Source organism: Salmo trutta, chromosome 4, assembly GCF_901001165.1.
Source record: "Salmo trutta chromosome 4, fSalTru1.1, whole genome shotgun sequence".
NCBI lineage: Eukaryota > Metazoa > Chordata > Actinopteri > Salmoniformes > Salmonidae > Salmo > Salmo trutta.
Window position 1 is genome coordinate 63,901,768 of NC_042960.1, and position 20,596 is coordinate 63,922,363.

The 20,596-nt window shown below is 40.8% G+C and overlaps 1 protein-coding gene across 1 annotated transcript in view; it reads right to left on the minus strand.

Annotated features, from left to right (window-relative positions):
• Positions 1-20,596, minus strand: part of LOC115193065 (unconventional myosin-IXAa) — a 272,296-nt gene that overhangs the window by 88,011 nt on the left and 163,689 nt on the right. The window contains exons 8-9 of the mRNA XM_029752049.1: positions 19,225-19,351; positions 8,409-8,498 (exon numbers count right to left, since the gene is read on the minus strand). Of these exons, the coding sequence (XP_029607909.1) occupies positions 8,409-8,498; positions 19,225-19,351 (217 nt within the window). The remainder of the gene's footprint in view (positions 1-8,408; positions 8,499-19,224; positions 19,352-20,596) is intronic.

Consider the following 20,596-nt stretch of genomic DNA (forward strand, 5'->3'; position numbering starts at 1 on the left):
ATGTTTTGTTAATGCTGGTAGATTTGGCAGTTAGCCTACATGTTTTGTTGATGCTGGTAGTTTTGGCAGTTAGCCTACATGTTTTGTTGATGCTGATAGTATCAGCAGTTAGCCTACATGTTTTGTTGATGCTGGTAGGTTTGGCTGTTAGCCTACATGTTTTGTTGATGCTGGTAGTTTTGGCAGTTAGCCTACATGTTTTGTTAATGCTGGTAGTTTTGGCAGTTAGCCTACATGTTTTGTTAATGCTGGTAGTTTTGGCAGTTAGCTTACATGTTTTGTTGATGCTGATAGTATCAGCAGTTAGCCTACATGTTTTGTTGATGCTGGTAGGTTTGGCTGTTAGCCTACATGTTTTGTTGATGCTGGTAGTTTTGGCATTTAGCCTACATGTTTTATTGATGCTGGTCGTTTTGGCAGTTAGCCTACATGTTTTATTGATGCTGGTCGTTTTGGCAGTTAGCCTACATGTTTTGCTAATGCTGGTAGATTTGGCAGTTAGCCTACATGTTTTGTTGATGCTGATAGTATCAGCAGTTAGGCTACATGTTTTGTTGATGCTGGTAGTTTTGGCAGTTAGCCTACATGTTTTCTTAATGCTGGTAGATTTGGCAGTTAGCCTACATGTTTTGTTGATGCTGGTAGTTTTGGCAGTTAGCCTACATGTTTTGTTGATGCTGATAGTATCAGCAGTTAGCCTACATGTTTTGTTGATGCTGGTAGGTTTGGCTGTTAGCCTACATGTTTTGTTGATGCTGGTAGTTTTGGCAGTTAGCCTACATGTTTTGTTAATGCTGGTAATTTTTGCCATTTAGCCTACATGTTTTGTTAATGCTGGTAGTTTTGGCAGTTAGCCTACATGTTTTGTTAATGCTGGTAGTTTTGGCAGTTAGCCTACATGTTTTGTTAATGCTGGTAGTTTTGGCAGTTAGCCTACATGTTTTGTTAATGCTGGTAGTTTTGGCAGTTAGCCTACATGTAAGTCTATGTTGTAACTGGAGGCAGGTCCAACATGTAACATATAGGTAATTGCCAAAATAATGGAAACACTTGAGTAAATGAGGGATACAACGTATATTGAAAGCAGGTGCTTCCACACAGGTGTGGTTCATGAGTTAATTAAGCAATTAACATCCCATCATGCTTAGGGTCATGTATAAAAATTCTGGACAGGCCATGGCTGTCTCAGTCACCAGATCTCAACCCAATTGAATGTTACGGAAGATTCTGGAGCAGCGCCTGTTTTTCAACTCCATCACCAAATGATTACATTTCTCGTGGAAGAATGGTGTCACATCCCTCCAATAGAGTTCAGACACATAAGATATATGAAGCTATTCTGGCTCGTGGTGGCTCAACGCCCTATTAAGACACTTTATGTTGACGTTTTCTTTATTTTGGCAGTTACATGTAGGTCTGTGGTGTAACTGTAACAGATTATAGAGCTGACACCATTTTCCTACTCTACATGACAGAGAATGTTGTCTGTAAGGCCTACATACTACACTGTATATGAACCTTCTGTAACCTTGCATGTCCCTGAACACACCCTTATGTACATTAGAGTGTTTGCAGGCAGTAAGTGAGTTTAAACCGCTTTGACTAGGTCCAGGGGGAGCACAGATTCACGATGAAGAAAAAATATGTTATATATACACCACACATTTCTAATAAACAATCTGTAATGTTGTGCGTCCCTAAGCATGTCCCATACGTCCCATATGTACAGGTCATTTCAACTAGGTTCTGGGGAGCAGAGAATCATGACCAAGTAAAAATATGCGTTTTAAAAAGCCTACTGCATTATTGACCTCATCGTTATTTTTAGAGGAATGAGCTTCACTGTTTCCTGTTTCCTGCTCCCAAAGGTCATATAAGTCCACATGCATTATGCAGCACAATCAAAACACGCTCCCAATCAAAACTGCTCAAAAGGTCCATCCTGGGATTTTCAAACACGATAAAGAACATTTGCAATGACGTGTCGTTTGAACGAACATCCACTGTCACGAAACATCACAAGTCAAACACAATTAAATGATTTACCACAATGTGAGTGTGGAGCTAGATATGGAATGGATGGAGAGAAAAAATGAGCTAAAAACAAACGTTGTTTTTATAGGAGGGCCACCCTAAATAATAAGAGGGAAGTTATCAGAGAGAGTTTAGTTTAGAGCCTGTAATGAGGTCTTGGTTGGTGTTTGGTAATTAGAAACCTATGCCGGGTAGACCAAAACACAGAGAGCCGTGGTCTTTCTCGACTAATGGCTTACAAACATGCTCCTCGAGCCACGGGAGGTGTAAAACAACACCCTGCATGAGCCCGCACTGCACATGCCTCGCCGGCCTCTTCTCCACACGGGGTGGCTGTGTTTTTCAGGCATTTGTGTCCAATTGGATGCCTGTTTTTGATGCGAGTTTATAGGAGAGTGTGTGTTTGATTGTGTGTGTGTGTGTGTGTGTGTCTCTGTGTCTGTGCGTTAACTACAAAGATATAAACATAGTTGTGATATAGCGTGGCACCATTTAATCTAAAGCACATGAATGCATGGTTTAAGAAGTTCCTTATCCTCCAAACGTCTCACTTTAAAAACAGGAAACAGGAAGTGGTGGAATCTGATTATCTGGAGCCAAATCGACAGTGAGTCAGTGTAGCTTATCTACACACACTACATACACACACGCACACAGCAGAGCTGGGGTTAATTAAAACAACACTGTCGTCCTCTCTCATTAGCTAGCATGCAGCAAGCCATAGCCCCTGTTGTCCTCTCTCATTAGCTAGCATGCAGCAAGCCTTAGCTACAGTAGGCTTTTATAGTAAGTTTTTATAGGACTTCTCATGAAATAACAAAATTAATGCTTGGTAATATAGATTTTCCATTAGAATAAAATGGTAATGAGAGCAGGAAACTGACAGGTATCCAACCACTCAAGTCTTAAAAAAAAAAAAAAAGTATGAGGGGCCAGAAGGAGACAATGGAACAGGACCTCTCCCAAATCGGGTCCATCTGAACCCCAGTGTGACGGGACAGCTACCCGGGAGATACTTTTGTCCAGGAGGGAAAATGATTTCGAGAGAAAAGATGCTACACTTGCCAAGCCCTTTCTTCATGGGCCCTTGTACAATAAAAGGGTTTAACGTTATGGCAGAAAGTCATGGATTCCACAAGCTCCAGGCAAAGGAGAAAAAGAGAGGGAGAGAGAGTAACTATCAACTATTTCCACATCGTTACAACACTGTACATAGCCATAATGACATTTGAAATGTCTCTATTCCTTTGAAACTTCTGTGAGTGTAATGTTTACTGTTCATTTTTTATTATTCATTTCACTTTTACTTATTATCTATTTCACTTGCTTTGACAATGTAAACATATGTTCCCCATGCCAATAAAGCCCTTTATGTGTTTTAACAGTGATCACAGAAGTTCCCAAAGATTAAAGACATTTCAAATGTCATATTTTGTCTATATACAGTATTGTAATGATGTGCAAATAGTTAAAGTACAAAAGGGAACATAAATAAACATAAATATAGGTTGTATTTACAATGGTGTTTGTTCTTCACTGGTTGCCCTTTCCTTGTGGCAACAGGTCACAAATCTTTCTGCTGTGATTGCACACTGCTATTTCACACAATTGATATGGGAGTTTATCAAAACAGGATTTGTTTTCGAATTCTTTGTGAATCTGTGTAATCTGAGGGAAATATGTCTCTCTAATATGGTCATACATTTGTCAGGAGGTTAGGAAGTGCAGCTCAGTTTCCATTTCATTTTGTGGGCAGTGTGCACATAGCGTGTCTTCTCTTGAGAGCCAGGTCTGCCTTCGTCCTTTCTCAATAGCAAGGCTTTGCTCACTGAGTCTGTACATAGTCAAAGCGTTCCATAATTGTGGGTCAGTCACAGTGGGCAGGTATTCTGCCACTGTGTTCTCCCTGTTTAGGGCCAAATAGCATTCTAGTTTGCTTTGCTTTTTTGTAAATTCTTTCCAATGTGTCAAGTAATTATCTTTTTGTTTTCTCATGATTTGGTTGGGTCTAATTGTGTTGCTGTACTGGGGCTCTGTAGGGTGTGTTTGTGAACAGAGCCCCAGGACCAGCTTGCTTAGGGGGCTCTCCTCCAGGTTAATTTCTCTGTAGGTGATGGCTTTGTTATGGAAGGTTTGGGAATCGCTGGCGTTTTAAGTGGTTGTAGAATTTAACAGTTCTTTTCTGGATTTTGATAATTAGAGGGTATCGGCCTAATTTTGCTCTGCATGCATTATTTGGTGTTTTATGTTGTACACAAAGGATATTTTTGCAGAAATCTGCATGCAGTCTCAATTTGTTGTTTGTCCAATTTTGTGAATTCTTGGTATGTCGAATTCTATGTTACTTTTGATGGCATAAAAGGCCCTTCTTGCCTTGCCTTTGTGGAAGTTACCTGTGGCGCTAATGTTTAGGCAGAGGTATGTATAGTTTTTTGTGTGCTCTAGGGCAACGGTGTCTAGATGGAATTTGTATTCGTGGCCCTGGCAACTAGATCTTTTTTGGATCACCATTGTTTTTGTCTTACTGAGATTTACTGTCAGGGCCCAGGTCTGACAGTATATGTGTAGAAGATCTAGGTGCTGCTGTAGGCCCTCCTTGGTTGGGGACAGAAGCACCAGATCATCAGCAAACAGTAGACATTTGTCTTCAGATTCTAGTATGGTGAGGCCGGGTGCTGCAGACTGTTCTAGTGCCCTCGCCAATTCATGATATATTTGTTGAAGAGGGTGGGGCTTAAGCTTCATCCCTGTCTCACTCCATGGCCCTGTGGAAATAAATGTGTGTTTTTTGCCAATTTTGTTTGTGTACATGGATTTTATAATATCGTATATTTTTCCCCCAACACCACTTTTCATCAATTTGTATAGCAGGCCTTCATGCCAAACTGAGTCGAAATCAACAAAGGATGAGAAGACTTTGCCTTTGTTTTTTTGTTTAAATTCAGTTTTTCACAATTCCTGACATTTAATCCTAGCAAAAATTCCCTGTCTTAGGTCAGTTAGGATCACCACTTCATTTTAAGAATGTGAAATGTCAGAATAATAGTTGAATGATATTTCAGCTTTTATTTCTTTCATCACATTCCCAGTGGGTCAGAAGTTCACATACACTCTACTAGTATTTGGTAGCATTTCCTTTAAACGGTTTAACTTGGGTCAAACATTTCAGGTAGCCTTCTACAAGCTTCCCACAATAAGTTGGGTGAATTTTGGCCCATTCCTCCTGACAGAGCTGGTGTAAGTGAGTCAAGTTTGTAGGCCTCCTTGCTCGCACACGCTTTTTCAGTTCTGCTCACAAATTTTCTATAGGATTGAGGTCAGGGCTTTGTGATGGCCACTCCAATACCTTGACTTTGTTGTCACTGTCCATTTGGAAGACCCATTTGCGACCAAGCTTTAACTTCCTGACGGATGTCTTGAGATGTTGTTTCAATATATCCACATAATTTTCCTACCTCATGATGCCATCTATTTTGTGAAGCACAGCAGTCCCTCCTGCAGCAAAGCACCCCCACAACATCATGCTGCTACCCCCGTGCTTCACGGTTGGGATGATGTTCTTCGGCTTGCAAGCCTCCCCCTTTTTCTTCCAAACATAACGATGGTCATTATGCCAAACAGTTCTATTTTTGTTTCATCAGACTAGAGGACATTTCTCCAAAAAGTACGATCTTTGTCCCCATGTGCAGTTGCAAACCATAGTCTGGCTTTTTTATGGGGGTTTTTGGAGCAGTGGCTTCTTCCTTGCTGAGAAGCCTTTCAGGTTATGTCGATATAGGACTCGTTTTACTGTGGACATAGATACTTTTGTACCCGTTTCCTCCAGCATCTTCACAAGGTCCTTTGCTGTTGTTCTGGGATTGATTTGCACTTTTCACACCAAAGTACGTTCATCTCTAGGAGACAGAATGCGTCTCCTTCCTGAGCGGTATGACGGCTGCGTGGTCCCATGGTGTTTATACTTGCGTTTATACTTTGATTTTCCCATGATGTCAGGCAAAGAGGCACTGAGTTTGAAGGTAGGCCTTGAAATACATCCACAGGTACACATCCAATTGACTCAAATGATGTCAATTAGCCTATCAGAAGCTTCTAAAGCCATGACATCATTTTCTGGAATTTTCCAAGCTGTTTAAAGGCACAGTCAACTTAGTGTATGTAAACTTCTGACCCACTGGAATTGTGATACATTGAATTATAAGTGAAATAATCTGTCTGTAAACAGTTGTTGGAAATATTACTTGTGTCATGCACAAAGTAGATGTCATAACCGACTTGCCAAAACTATAGTTTGTTGACAAGAAATATGTGGAGAGGTTGAAAAACGAGTTTTAATTACTCTAACATAAGTGTATGTAAACTTCCGACTTTAACTGTATTTGCCATTTGAGTCAATGATGAGCACAATCTCTGGCTTTTGTGTGTCCTCAGTGGATGTGTGGGGGTTGTCAAGTGATATATATTTTTTATTTTTTATTTATTTCACCTTTATCTAACCAGGTAGGCTAGTTGAGAACAAGTTCTCATTTACAACTGCGACTTGGCCAAGATAAAGCATAGCAATTCGACACATACAACAACACATGGAATAAACAAAACATGCAGTCAATAATACAGTAGAACAAAAGAAAACAAGTCTATATACAGTGAGTGCAAATGAGTTAAGGCAATAAATAGGCCATGGTGGCGAAGTAATTACAATATAGCAATTAAACACTGGAATGGTAGATGTGCAGAAGATGAATGTGCAAGTAGAGATACTGGGGTGCAAAGGAGCAAGATAAATAAATAAATACAGTATGGGGATGAGGTAGGTAGATAGATGGGCTGTTTACAGATGGGCTATGTACAGGTGCAGTGATCTGTGAGCTGCTCTGACAGCTGGTGCTTAAAGCTAGATATCAGGGGAGCTGACAGGATTTGGTTTCTGGCCCAAACTTTACATTTGACTGTATATTCCAGTCAAAGACAGACAGAGAGCGAAAAAAGAAACTAGTATGAAACCGTTGATAGCTAATGTTAGTTAAATTGACCTGGGCCGTGTTCATTATGCACAAAACAGAAGAAAACAGACTGAAACATGCCACATTAGTAAACCTCACAGGAAACAGGAAGTCACAGAGGAAGAGACCACCAACAACACAACCCTGAGGCAGCGGCGCCAGAACAAATCCTCCTGAGACTGCCCCTCACAATCCCTGGCCGCTGATGCATTCTGAAACCAAACAAAGCCACTCTGTTTTGCTTTCTTGAGGCCTTTTGGGATTTTACATTTTAGTCATTTAGCAGACATTGTTATCCAGAGTGGCTTACAGTAGAAAGGTCCACTCTTGGGAATCAAACCCACAACCCTGGCGATGCAAGTGTAATGCTCTACCAACTAAGCCACACGGGAGGTTTTACCAACTAAGCCACACGGGAGGTTTTACCAACTGAGCCACACGGGAGATTTTACTCTGCCCAAAATCTGTCCTTGAAAATAAGCCCACAATGTGAGGAATTTTTGTATGTTGGTCAATGAGTGTCAAATTTGGTCAACGATAAAAGTAATTGCTAATTTGCTACATGAGGCTTATTTGATGGAATGGACGTTTCGTAACGGTTAGGTTGTTACAAATGCACTGATATAAGTGGACGCACGTGGCATTTCGTCAACTTTGGGAGAAAAAATAAAACTACTTCATATCGGAGTTGTGTCTGTTGTGATAGATATAACCTGTTTTAGCTTTATAACCTGTTTTAGCATGGACATTGCCATTGAGGGCTTCTACCATTTTAAAGTAGTCAACTGGGTGGGGATTCCTATGAGTTGGGATTAATTAGCCAATGAAGAAGAAGAAAACTGACTACTTTAAAATGGAGATAGCCTCAATGGCACTGCCCATGCTGTCACAGACGCTATAATGGTACAAACACAAAGATAAGTCCTCTACCTATATCTATGGCCTGTTGTTCACACGTGTATCTGCCCTCTCATTGGCTAGAATGGTCCCACCTGATCTCGCCTCCTCCCGCCTGTCTTCCATCTTTTAGGACATGTATTTCCATTGTTGGAGTGGTCGCTTGTCTTGTCAATATAAGACAATCTTTGACTGTACACCTTCCCCCCCGTTGACTACAAAAGCCTTTTGAGTTTTGGCGTCAGGAAAGCAAATACAAACAAAAAAGGAGAGTCCTCAGCAATTCATAAACAGAACTGTGTAAATGATGTCCCTCCATTCCGTAGGAGAGTTCTGAAGTTCTGAGGCCGTGATGATGTCACTTTGGGTCAGATAGGGTTCAAAGCCGTCTGTGTGATTTGGTACAGTTGTGTTATTATATTTTGTTGTGGTAATGTTTGTTATCGTAAGCAGAGTGGGAAATGATGTGCTCACCTCGGCCAGTTTGTACGGAACGATCAGCCTCTCTCCCACCGTCACCGTCTTCCTGGTGGTCAGAGCCTCGAACAGCATCTCCTCCTTCACCTTCAAAGACAAGTTCAAGGACACAGGTCAGTCAGTCAGTCTAGATAACAACAGCCCCCTTCCTTTCTGACTGACACTGACATGGTTAGCTTCTTATATAGAGCAGAACACACACACACACACACACACACAGGCCTTAGCCCCAGCAGACAGCTCATTGAGAGAGGCAGCTGTCACTGCATACACATCTGACCACTCATCCATCCACTGGGATTATGGTAGTGGGGCGACTAACAGCTATTTCTGTCAGTTACCTCCTTTATAATGGTCTGTAAAATGGTCTTTAAAATGGTCTTTATAATGGTCTGTAAAATAGTCTTTATAATGGTCTGTAAAACAGTCTTTATAATGGTCTGTAAAATAGTCTTTATAATGGTCTTCATAACGGTCTGTAAAATAGTCTTTATAATGGTCTGTAAAATAGTCTTTATAATGGTCTGTAAAATAGTCTTTATAATGGTCTTCATAACGGGCTGTAAAATAGTCTTTATAATGGTCTTTATAATGGTCTTTATAATGGTGTTTATAATGGTGTTTATAATGGTCTTTATAATGGTCTGTAAAATAGTCTTTAATGGTCTGTAAAATAGTCTTTATAATAGTCTTTATAATGGTGTTTAAAATGGTCTTCATAATGGTCTTTATAACGGTCTGTAAAATAGTCTTTATAATAGTCTTTATAATGGCGTTTAAAATGGTCTTTAAAATGGTCTTTATAATGTTCTTTAAAATGGTCTTTATAATCGTCTTTATATTTATAATGGTCTTTATAATGGTGTTTAAAATGGTCTTTATAATAGTCTGTAAAATAGTCTTTATAATGGTTCTGTAAAATAGTCTTTATAATGGTCTTTATAATGGTGTTTAAAATGGTCTTTAAAATGGTCTGTAAAATAGTCTTTATAATGGTCTGTAAAATAGTCTTTATAATGGTCTTCATAACGGTCTGTAAAATAGTCTTTATAATCATGTTTAAAATGGTCTTTATAATGGTGTTTAAAATGGTCTTTATAATGGTTCTGTAAAATAGTCTTTATAATGGTCTGTAAAATAGTCTTTATAATGGTCTTTATAATGGTCTTTATAATGGTGTTTAAAATGGTCTGTAAAATAGTCTTTAATGGTCTGTAAAATAGTCTTTATAATAGTCTTTATATTGGTGTTTAAAATGGTCTTTATAATGGTCTTTATAACGGTCTGTAAAATAGTCTTTAATGGTCTGTAAAATAGTCTTTATAATAGTCTTTATATTGGTCTTTATAAATGGTCTTTATAAATGGTCTTTATAACGGTCTGTAAAATAGTCTTTATAATGGCGTTTAAAATGGTCTTTATAATGTTCTTTAAAATGGTCTTTATAATGGTCTTTATATTTATAATGGTCTTTATAATGGTTCTGTAAAATAGTCTTTATAATGGTTCTGTAAAATAGTCTTCATAATGGTCTGTAAAATAGTCTTTATAATGGTCTTTATAATGGTGTTTAAAATAGTCTTCATAATGGTCTGTAAAATAGTCTTTATAATGGTCTTTATAATGGTGTTTAAAATAGTCTTTATAATGGCCTTTATAATGGTCGGTAAAATAGTCTTTATAATGGTCTTTATAATGGTCTGTAAAATGGTCTTTATAATGGTCTTTATAATGTTCTTTAAAATGGTCTTTAAAATGGTATTTATAATGGTGTTTAAAATGGTATTTATAATGGTGTTTAAAATGGTCTTTATAATGGTCTTTATAATGGTGTTTCAAAATTGTGTTTAAAATGGTGTTTATAATAGTCTGTAAAATAGTCTATAATGGTCTGTAAAATAGTCTTTATAATGGTCTGTAAAATAGTCTTTATAATGGTCTGTAAAATAGTCTTTAAAATGGTCTTTATAATGGTGTTTAAAATGGTGTTTAAAATGGTCTTTATAATAGTCTGTAAAATAGTCTTTATAATGGCATGTAAAATAGTCTTTATAATGGTCTGTACTGTAAACAGCTGCATTTGAGGGGGGAACTAATCTGATTTATTTCATACTTCCTGGTAATCCCCAACTGGGTGTCGAGCTAATTCTACTTCTCACTGATTGGTCGGTTCTGCATGGTAACAGGACTTAAAAATCTTCTGTGCTGTTACGTTAATACATTTCTCAATCAAGCAATTGGGAGATGTGCTCTAAAGCACTGGAGCACTGGTTTGGAGTCAGCTTTTCTAATTCCCATTGTAACAATGGCTGTGACACAGACCGAGCCAGAACTGATCCTGGAACTGTGTTACTGTCACAGTTGCATCACTCAATACTACTAGCTCAACCAAGCCTAGCTCTCCTGGGACCCTGAGGTCCGGCCAGAGGATCCAGTCTATCATCTTTTCCATCTGACACTGCTCCACTCTCTCTTCCTGTTCTGCCCCAACAGGAAACAGGGTATCCGAGCCAGTCATATTACCATTCATGCATCAGTCGACACTACAACCAAATAGCATTCCCTGAAGAAAGTGCTGCTCACACGACAACACAGTGTAGTAAACACATTAACTCAGCAAAAAAAGAAACGTCCTCTCACTGTCAACAGCGTTTATTTACAGCAAACTTAACATGTGTGAATATGTGTATGAACATAACAAGATTCAACAACCTAGACATAAACTGAACAAGTTCCACAGACATGTGACTAACAGAAATTGAATAATGTGTCCCTGAACAAAGTGGGGGTCAAAATCAAAAGTAACAGTAACAGTCAGTATCTGGTGTGGCCATCAGCTACATTAAGTACTGCAGTGCATCTCCTCCTCATGGACTGCACCAGATTTGCCAGTTCTTGCTGTGAGATGTTACCCCACTCTTCCACCAAGGCAACTGCAAGTTCCCGGACATTTCTGGGGGGAATGGCCCTAGCCCTCACCCTCCGATCCAACAGGTCCCAGACATGCTCAATGGGATTGAGATCTGGGCTCTTTGATGGCCATGGCAGAACACCGACATTCCTGTCTTACAGGAAATCACGCACAGAATGAGCAGTATGGCTGGTGGCATTGTCATGCTGGAGGGTCATGTCAGGATGAGCCTACATGAGGGAGGAGGATGTCTTCCCTGTAACGCACAGCGTTGAGATTGCCTGCAATAACAATAAGCTCAGTCCGTTGATGCTGTAACACACTGCCCCAGACCATGACGGACCCTCCATCTCCAAATCGATCCCGCTCCAGAGTACAGGCCTCGGTGTAACGCTCATTCCTTCGACGATAAACGCAAATCCGACCATCACCCCTGGTGAGACAAAACCGCGACTCGTCAGTGAAGAGGCGTCTCACAGTACAGACATTGCAATTTATTGCCCTGGCCACATCTGCAGTCCTCATGCCTCCTTGCAGCATGCCTAAGGCACGTTCACGCAGATGAGCAGGGACCCTGGGCATCTTTCTTTTGCTGTTTTTCAGAGTCAGTAGAAAGGCCTCTTTAGTGTACTAAGTTTTCATAACTCTGACCTTAATTGCCTACCGTCTGTAAGGTGTTCGTTTCTTAATGACTGTTTCATAGGTGCATGTTCATTAATTGTTTATGGTTCATTGAACAAGCATGGGAAACAGTGTTTAACCTGTTAGGGCTAGGGGGCAGTATTTACACGGCCGGATAAAAAAACGTACCCGATTTAATCTGGTTAGTACTCCTGCCCAGAAACTAGAATATGCATATAAGTATTGGCTTTGGATAGAAAACACCCTAAAGTTTCAAAAACTGTTTGAATGGTGTCTGTGAGTATAACAGAACTCATATGGCAGGCAAAAACCTGAGAAGATTCCAAACAGGAAGTACCCTCTCTGACCATTCCTTGGGCTTCTTGGCTCTGTTTATTGAACATTTAGGATCTTTGCTGTAACGTGACACTTCCTACGGCTCCCATAGGCTCTCAGAACCCGGGAAAAAGCTGAATGATGTAATTCCAGCCGCTGGCTGAAAAACTTAAGCGCCTTTGGTAAGTGCTCTATCAGGGGACCATCAGACTGAGGCTCGTGCACGAGGGGATCCCATGTTTTTACTTTCTTTCTCTTTGAACGTAAACACGCTTTCCCGGTCGGAATATTATCGCTTTTTTACGAGAAAAATGGCATAAACATTTATTTTAAACAGCGGTTGACATGCTTCGAAGTACGGTAATGGAATAATTAGAATTTTTTTGTCACGAAATGTGTCGTGCGCCTCACCCTTCTTTACCATTCGGATAGTGTCTTGAACGCACGAACAAAACAGAGGATATTTGAACATAACTATGGATTATTTTGAACCAAACCAACATTTGTTATTGAAGTAGAAGTCCTGGGAGTGCATTCTGATGAAGAACAGCAAAGGTAATAACATTTTTCTTATAGTAAATCTGACTTTGGTCAGGGCTAAACTTGCTGCGTGTCTAAATAGCTAGCCCTGTGATGCCGGGCTATCTACTTAGAATATTGCAAAATGTGCTTTCACCGAAAAGCTATTTTAAAATCGGCCATAGCGAGTGCATAGAGGAGTTCTGTATCTATAATTCTTAAAATAATTGTTATGTTTTTTGTGAACGTTTATCGTGAGTAATTTAGTAAATTCACCGGAAGTTTGCGGGGGGTATGCTAGTTCTGAACGTCACATGCTAATGTAAAAAGCTGGTTTTTGATATAAATATGAACTTGATTGAACAAAACATGCATATATTGTATAACATAATGTCCTAGGAGTGTCATCTGATGAAGATCATCAAAGGTTAGTGCTGCATTTAGCTGTGTTTGGGTTTTTGTGACATATATGCTTGCTTTGAAAATGGCTGTGTGATTATTTTTGGCTGTGTACTCTCCTAACATAATCTAATGTTTTGCTTTCGCTGTAAAGCCTTTTTGAAATCGGACAATGTGGTTGGATTAACGAGAGTCTTATCTTTCAAATGGTGTAAAATAGTCGTATGGTTGAAAAATTTTAATTATTGCATTTTTGAGGTATTTGTATTTCGTGCCACGTTCTTCCATTGGATATTTGGCGAGGCGTTCCGCTAGCGTAACGTCTAGATGCAAGAGGTTATTAAGGATCATTGTCACACTTCCAATGACATCATGCAGTGTGGAGAGACTTTTCTAAACAACAACTAGGATAAAAAATCGTCTTCGCACATCAATGACAAGCGCCCGGCTGAACCACTTCAGGTTGCTGTCTTTTGAGCGTGAACTGACAGATACACTGGATTATGATGAAATCATCACCAGATTCAACTCAAAGCCTCGCCGTCTGCTCCTTGTGATGTAGGTCACAACTTATTGATCCGTTTACTAAAGGTACTTTTTATAGTACTACTGTCCGCCGTGGTAACATCAAATATAGGCTTGTTTGCCCATCGAGATTAAAGTGGCCTGAAGACGAGTTTTATGTTGTTGGCAACTGGTCTAAAGTTACTGTCTTATTTTAATATGCTGGGATAGGTCATTATTTGTATATGTAACGAGGTTGCTCCGAGTACTACGCACTAGAATAAAACTATTGTTTTACGAAATAATATATGGTGTGCGTCGCAAAATAAATGTAATAAACAAATAGAAAAAATGCCTATCCCCAAAAAATGATCTGGCTACGCCACTGCTCGGGTGGGAGGAGTTTGCTCATTTTTAGACCATTCCATTGGTCCTTAAGTGAAATCTACATCCACCTGGGCCATGCAAAACAAAACTTGTTTAAACTGCAGATTCTAGCTTTAAGGCAGAAAACCCTGACCTTGTTTGACTAACATGCCACTGTGTCTACGGTACCAGAGCATTGAGAAACCCCAGTATTTCCCTTCATGGTGCTTCTATTCCCACTGACCCGGAACACATGGCGAACATGTGCGTTATCTCACATCTCAAGGTCACATGAGTCACATGTTCCTCACTGGCGGCACAAAACGACTCCCTTAATTTAAAAAAAAAAAAACAGTTCCCCTTTTTACATAACACCCTGTGGCATAGTTGTCAGGCATTCCGACACACTTTGGTCATTGTTTTGTCCAAGAGCACTTTTAGAAGTGAGAGGGGGAATAACATAACAACTCCCACTTGTTATTCCCCCTCTCTCCCATATATATATATATATATATATATATATATATATATATATATATATATATATATATATATATATATATATATATATATATTAATCCAGTCAGATAAACGCTCCAAACAGCCTACCCGACCGCTCTGAGGAGTCCGCATGGTCCTAAAGCACACACTTGCCTCGTTTTGGATCACATTCCAATGATAACTTTCACAGTCCCCAGTGAAAGTTGCGTCCCTGGTTTTGTCAGCGACTCTAAAGGGTAGCTTGCTAATGCTGGTGGTTTGTGTCCCGGGGGGTAGACAATCCCTCACTCTGGAGGTAAATGAGAACAGCACGATGCCGACGTTGACTAGGCTTCGGTCAGCATATTTACAGTAAACTGACCTGAGCTAGCGGTTGTGTCATGGTTATGACAGTGTTATGTAGGTTTTAATGTCAGTGTGCATAAGTAGCGGTTGTGTCATGGTTATGACAGTGTTATGTAGGTTTTAATGTCAGTGTGCATAAGTAGAGGTTGTGTCATGGTTATGGACAGTGTTATGTAGGTTTTAATGTCAGTGTGGATAAGTAGCGGTTGTGTCATGGTTATGGACAGTGTTATGTAGGTTTTAATGTCAGTGTGCCTAAGTAGAGGTTGTGTCATGGTTATGACAGTGTTATGTAGGTTTTAATGTCAGTGTGGATAAGTAGCGGTTGAAAGCTACCCTCCTATAACAGCTAATGACAATTGATGGAGCTCTCCTTCCGTCTTTAAAGCACAGCACCATTATAAAATCGACAATGACATACTACATCATGGTGAGAGAAATTCTCAGTTGGCTGCCAGTATTAGTACTTAGAGGCCATCGCTGAGAAACCACAGTGGAAAAAGTGATGTGTTGTTAGAGCCCATAGCTGAGAGAGTTATGATGTGTTGTTAGAGCCTATAGCTGAGAGAGTTATGATGTATTGTTAGAGCCTATAGCTGAGAGAGTTATGATGTATTGTTAGAGCCTATAGCTGAGAGAGTTATGATGTATTGTTAGAGCCTATAGCTGAGAGAGTTATGATGTATTGTTAGAGCCTATAGCTGAGAGAGTTACAATGTATTGTTAGAGTCCATAGCTGAGAGAGTTACGATGTATTGTTAGAGCCTATAGCTGAGAGAGTTATAATGTATTGTTAGAGTCCATAGCTGAGATAGTAATAATGTATTGTTAGAGCCTATAGCTGAGAGAGTTACAATGTATTGTTAAAGTCCATAGCAGAGAGCGATAATGTATTGTTAGAGTCCATAGCTGAGAGAGTTATAATGTATTGTTAGAGTCCATAGCTGAGAGAGTTATAATGTATTGTTAGAGCCTATAGCTGAGAGAGTTACAATGTATTGTTAGAGTCCATAGCTGAGAGAGTTATAATGTATTGTTAAAGTCCATAGCTGAGAGAGTTACAATGTATTGTTAGAGTCAATAGCTGAAAGAGTTATAATGTATTGTTAGAGCCTATAGCTGAGAGAGTTATGATGTATTGTTAGAGCCTATAGCTGAGAGAGTTACAATGTATTGTTAGAGTCCATAGCTGAGAGAGTTATGATGTATTGTTAGAGCCTATAGCTGAGAGAGTTATAATGTATTGTTAGAGCCTATAGCTGAGAGAGTTACAATGTATTGTTAGAGTCCATAGCTGAGAGAGTTATGATGTATTGTTAGAGCCCATAGCTGAGAGAGTTATGATGTATTGTTAGAGCCTATAGCTGAGAGAGTTATGATGTATTGTTAGAGCCTATAGCTGAGAGAGTTATGATGTATTGTTAGAGCCTATAGCTGAGAGAGTTATAATGTATTGTTAGAGCCTATAGCTGAGAGAGTTACAATGTATTGTTAGAGTCCATAGCTGAGAGAGTTATGATGTATTGTTAGAGCCCATAGCTGAGAGAGTTATGATGTATTGTTAGAGCCTATAGCTGAGAGAGTTATGATGTATTGTTAGAGCCTATAGCTGAGAGAGTTATAATGTATTGTTAGAGTCCATAGCTGAGATAGTTATAATGTATTGTTAGAGCCTATAGCTGAGAGAGTTACAATGTATTGTTAAAGTCCATAGCTGAGAGAGTTATAATGTATTGTTAGAGTCCATAGCTGAGAGAGTTATAATGTATTGTTAGAGTCCATAGCTGAGAGAGTTATGATGTATTGTTAGAGCCTATAGCTGAGAGAGTTATAATGTATTGTTAGAGCCTATAGCTGAGAGAGTTATGATGTATTGTTAGAGCCTATAGCTGAGAGAGTTACAATGTATTGTTAGAGTCCATAGCTGAGAGAGTTATGATGTATTGTTAGAGCCCATAGCTGATAGAGTTATGATGTATTGTTAGAGCCTATAGCTGAGAGAGTTATAATGTATTGTTAAAGTCCATAGCTGAGAGAGTGATAATGTATTGTTAGAGTCCATAGCTGAGCAGGGCACAGGATGTAGGACTTGTGGTTTAGGAGATTTAGCAGGGCACAGGATGTAGGAGCTGTGGTTTAGGAGGTGTAGCAGGGCACAGGATGTAGGAGCTGTGGTTTAGGAGGTGTAGCAGGGCACAGGATGTAGGAGTTGTGGTTTAGGAGGTGTAGCAGGGCACAGGATGTAGGAGTTGTGGTTTAGGAGGTGTAGCAGGGCACAGGATGTAGGAGCTGTGGTTTAGGAGGTGTAGCAGGGCACAGGATGTAGGAGCTGTGGTTTAGGAGGTGTAGCAGGGCACAGGATGTAGGAGTTGTGGTTTAGGAGGTGTAGCAGGGCACAGGATGTAGGAGCTGTGGTTTAGGAGGTGTAGCAGGGCACAGGATGTAGGAGTTGTGGTTTAGGAGGTGTAGCAGGGCACAGGATGTAGGAGTTGTGGTTTAGGAGATGTAGCAGGGCACAGGATGTAGGAGTTGTGGTTTAGGAGGTGTAGCAGGGCACAGGATGTAGGAGTTGTGGTTTAGGAGGTGTAGCAGGGCACAGGATGTAGGAGCTGTGGTTTAGGAGGTGTAGCAGGGCACAGGATGTAGGAGTTGTGGTTTAGGAGGTGTAGCAGGGCACAGGATGTAGGAGCTGTGGTTTAGGAGGTGTAGCAGGGCACAGGATGTAGGAGCTGTGGGCGTATCTAATGCAAGCCCAATCCCACGAGGTACTTGTGTGCGTTTGTTAGCACTGCGATGCAAGCGTGAGACAGAGTACTGGAACTACAATAAATTCCAATGCGTTTTCTCTCACTATCGAGCTGATCTGAACAGTACTGTACAGGCTCAGATATGTTCCTGTCACATTCTCCGTTCCAGCATGGTTCCAGCATGGTTCCAGCATGTTTCCAGCATGGTTCCAGCATGGTTCCAGCATGGTTTCAGCATGGTTTCAGCATGGTTCCAGCATGGTTCCAGCATGGTTTCAGCATGGTTCCAGCATGGTTCCAGCATGGTTCCAGCATGGTTCCAGCACGGTGGATGCATAACCAGGCCACAGTACAGCTTCACGTGGAAAGGCTTGGATCAGTTCAGTCATGTGAACAGGGTACAACATGTCTCCTTTAAGGAGGATGATGCGATGAACCCAAAAATAAAGACACTTCTCAGCACATAAACACGTTCTGAGAAGAAGTATAAACAGTTATTCTACGGACCTCTTCTGCTCTGAAACCAGTTTGCTCTTGTTCTGTCCAGTTCACGCATCTGCCACACTTTCAACGTCATCAGTGCTTTCTTTTAATGTTCTGTCTCCCACTTAAGTACCTCAGAATTGGAACAAGCCCCTTGTCTAATCGTGTTGGTCCAATATGACCGGCTCAGTATGTTGTATTGGTGCTAACAGGGCTCATGTGGACCCGGCCACCAAGTATTTACAGAGTACAATAATGTGATTATTGTGGATCGTCAGATTCATATAATAGTTAAATTAAAAACGTTTACATGCGTGCTGTGTGTTAAACTAAACACTACTCTGGCAGTCATGTTCTCTAGTCTCTGCATCATCCCGGTCTCCAAAAAACATCTCAGTGTTGAAAATCATCAAGAAGCTAAATACGTCGCAAAATGATAAACTATCAAATTATACGCTGCACGTGAACTCAAATCATTTCAAACTACGTTTTCCTCATCTCCAAACTGGATGATGTACAGTGAGTGACTAACAATGTTTTGTTGTAACTACTCTGAGTCACATACCCGGACTAATCTTCCAGCTGTTCGCATTCAGTAGAGCCATGAAAATACTGAGAATTCAACACGTCGGCTGCAGCTCATGCGTTATATGATACAAATGAATATATCATGTTTCTTTCACTGGTGCCAAATAGTTCAACATGTCAAGAATTAATGTCCGTGTGTACAGTGTTCACGTCTCTGTGTCTGTCTGGAAACCTGCGCTGAGGAAATTGAATACACATATCTTTTGAAAAACATACATTAACACCCTCTCTACTTAGTCACGGAATTATAAAAAGATGGCATTTCTCTTTCAGCCGTAACTAAGCCTCTACTAGTTCCTAACATTGCAGACCTGAGAACAGTTCTCGAACTAATAACTGTCGTAGCGTAGCAGAAACCATGCTAAATGATTGGATGAATGGCAGGATGCATGAATCAATGGATGGATGGATGACAGCTGGACGGACGGACTGATAAATTCCCAAATGAATAAATGAATGGATGGATGGATGACCAATAGGCATGGAGGTTCACCTGGAGCAGCTCTGAGATGGTAGGCAGCACATCTGGGTTACAGATGTCTATGGAGTCGTCTCTGTAGGTCTTCTTCTTGTAGAGGATGTTGCCCAGGTAGAGGATAGCAGACAGCAGAGAGAAGATCCTACCAGACAGAGAGGAGAGAGAGTCAGACAGCAGAGAGAAGATCCTACCAGACAGAGGAGAGAGAGAGTCAGACAGCAGAGAGAAGATCCTACCAGTCAGAGAGGAGAGAGAGTCAGACAGCAGAGAAAAGATCCTACCAGACAGAAAGGAGAGAGAGAGAGTCAGACAGCAGGGAGAAGATCCTACCAGACAGAGAGGAGAGAGAGAGTCAGACAGCAGAGAGAAGATCCTACCAGACAGAGGAGAGAGAGTCAGACAGCAGAGAGAAGATCCTACCAGACAGAGAGGAGAGAGAGAGACAGACAGCAGAGAGAAGATCCTACCAGTCAGAGAGGAGAGAGAGTCAGACAGCAGAGAGAAGATCCTACCAGACAGAGAGGAGAGAGAGAGACAGCAGAGAGAAGATCCTACCAGACAGAGAGGAGAGAGAGTCAGACAGCAGAGAAAAGATCCTACCAGACAGAGAGGAGAGAGAGTCAGACAGCAGAGAGAAGATCCTACCAGACAGAGAGGAGAGAGAGAGAGACAGCAGAGAGAAGATCCTACCAGACAGAGAGGAGAGAGAGAGAGAGAGCAGAGAGAAGATCCTACCAGACAGAGAGGAGAGAGAGTCAGACAGCAGAGAAAAGATCCTACCAGACAGAGAGGAGAGAGAGTCAGACAGCAGAGAAAATATCCTACCAGACAGAGAGGAGAGAGAGAGAGACAGCAGAGAGAAGATCCTACCAGACAGAGAGGAGAGAGAGTCAGACAGCAGAGAAAAGATCCTACCAGACAGAGAGGAGAGAGAGAGTCAGACAGCAGAGAGAAGATCCTACCAGACAGAGAGGAGAGAGAGAGTCAGACAGCAGAGAAAAGATCCTACCAGACAGAGAGGAGAGAGAGTCAGACAGCAGAGAGAAGATCCTACCAGACAGAGAGGAGAGAGAGAGAGACAGCAGAGAGAAGATCCTACCAGTCAGAGAGGAGAGAGAGTCAGACAGCAGAGAGAAGATCCTACCAGACAGAGAGGAGAGAGAGTCAGACAGCAGAGAGAAGATCCTACCAGACAGAGAGGAGAGAGAGTCAGACAGCAGAGAGAAGATCCTACCAGACAGAGAGGAGAGAGAGTCAGACAGCAGAGAGAAGATCCTACCAGACAGAGAGGAGAGAGAGAGAGACAGCAGAGAGAAGATCCTACCAGTCAGAGAGGAGAGAGAGTCAGACAGCAGAGAGAAGATCCTACCAGACAGAGAGGAGAGAG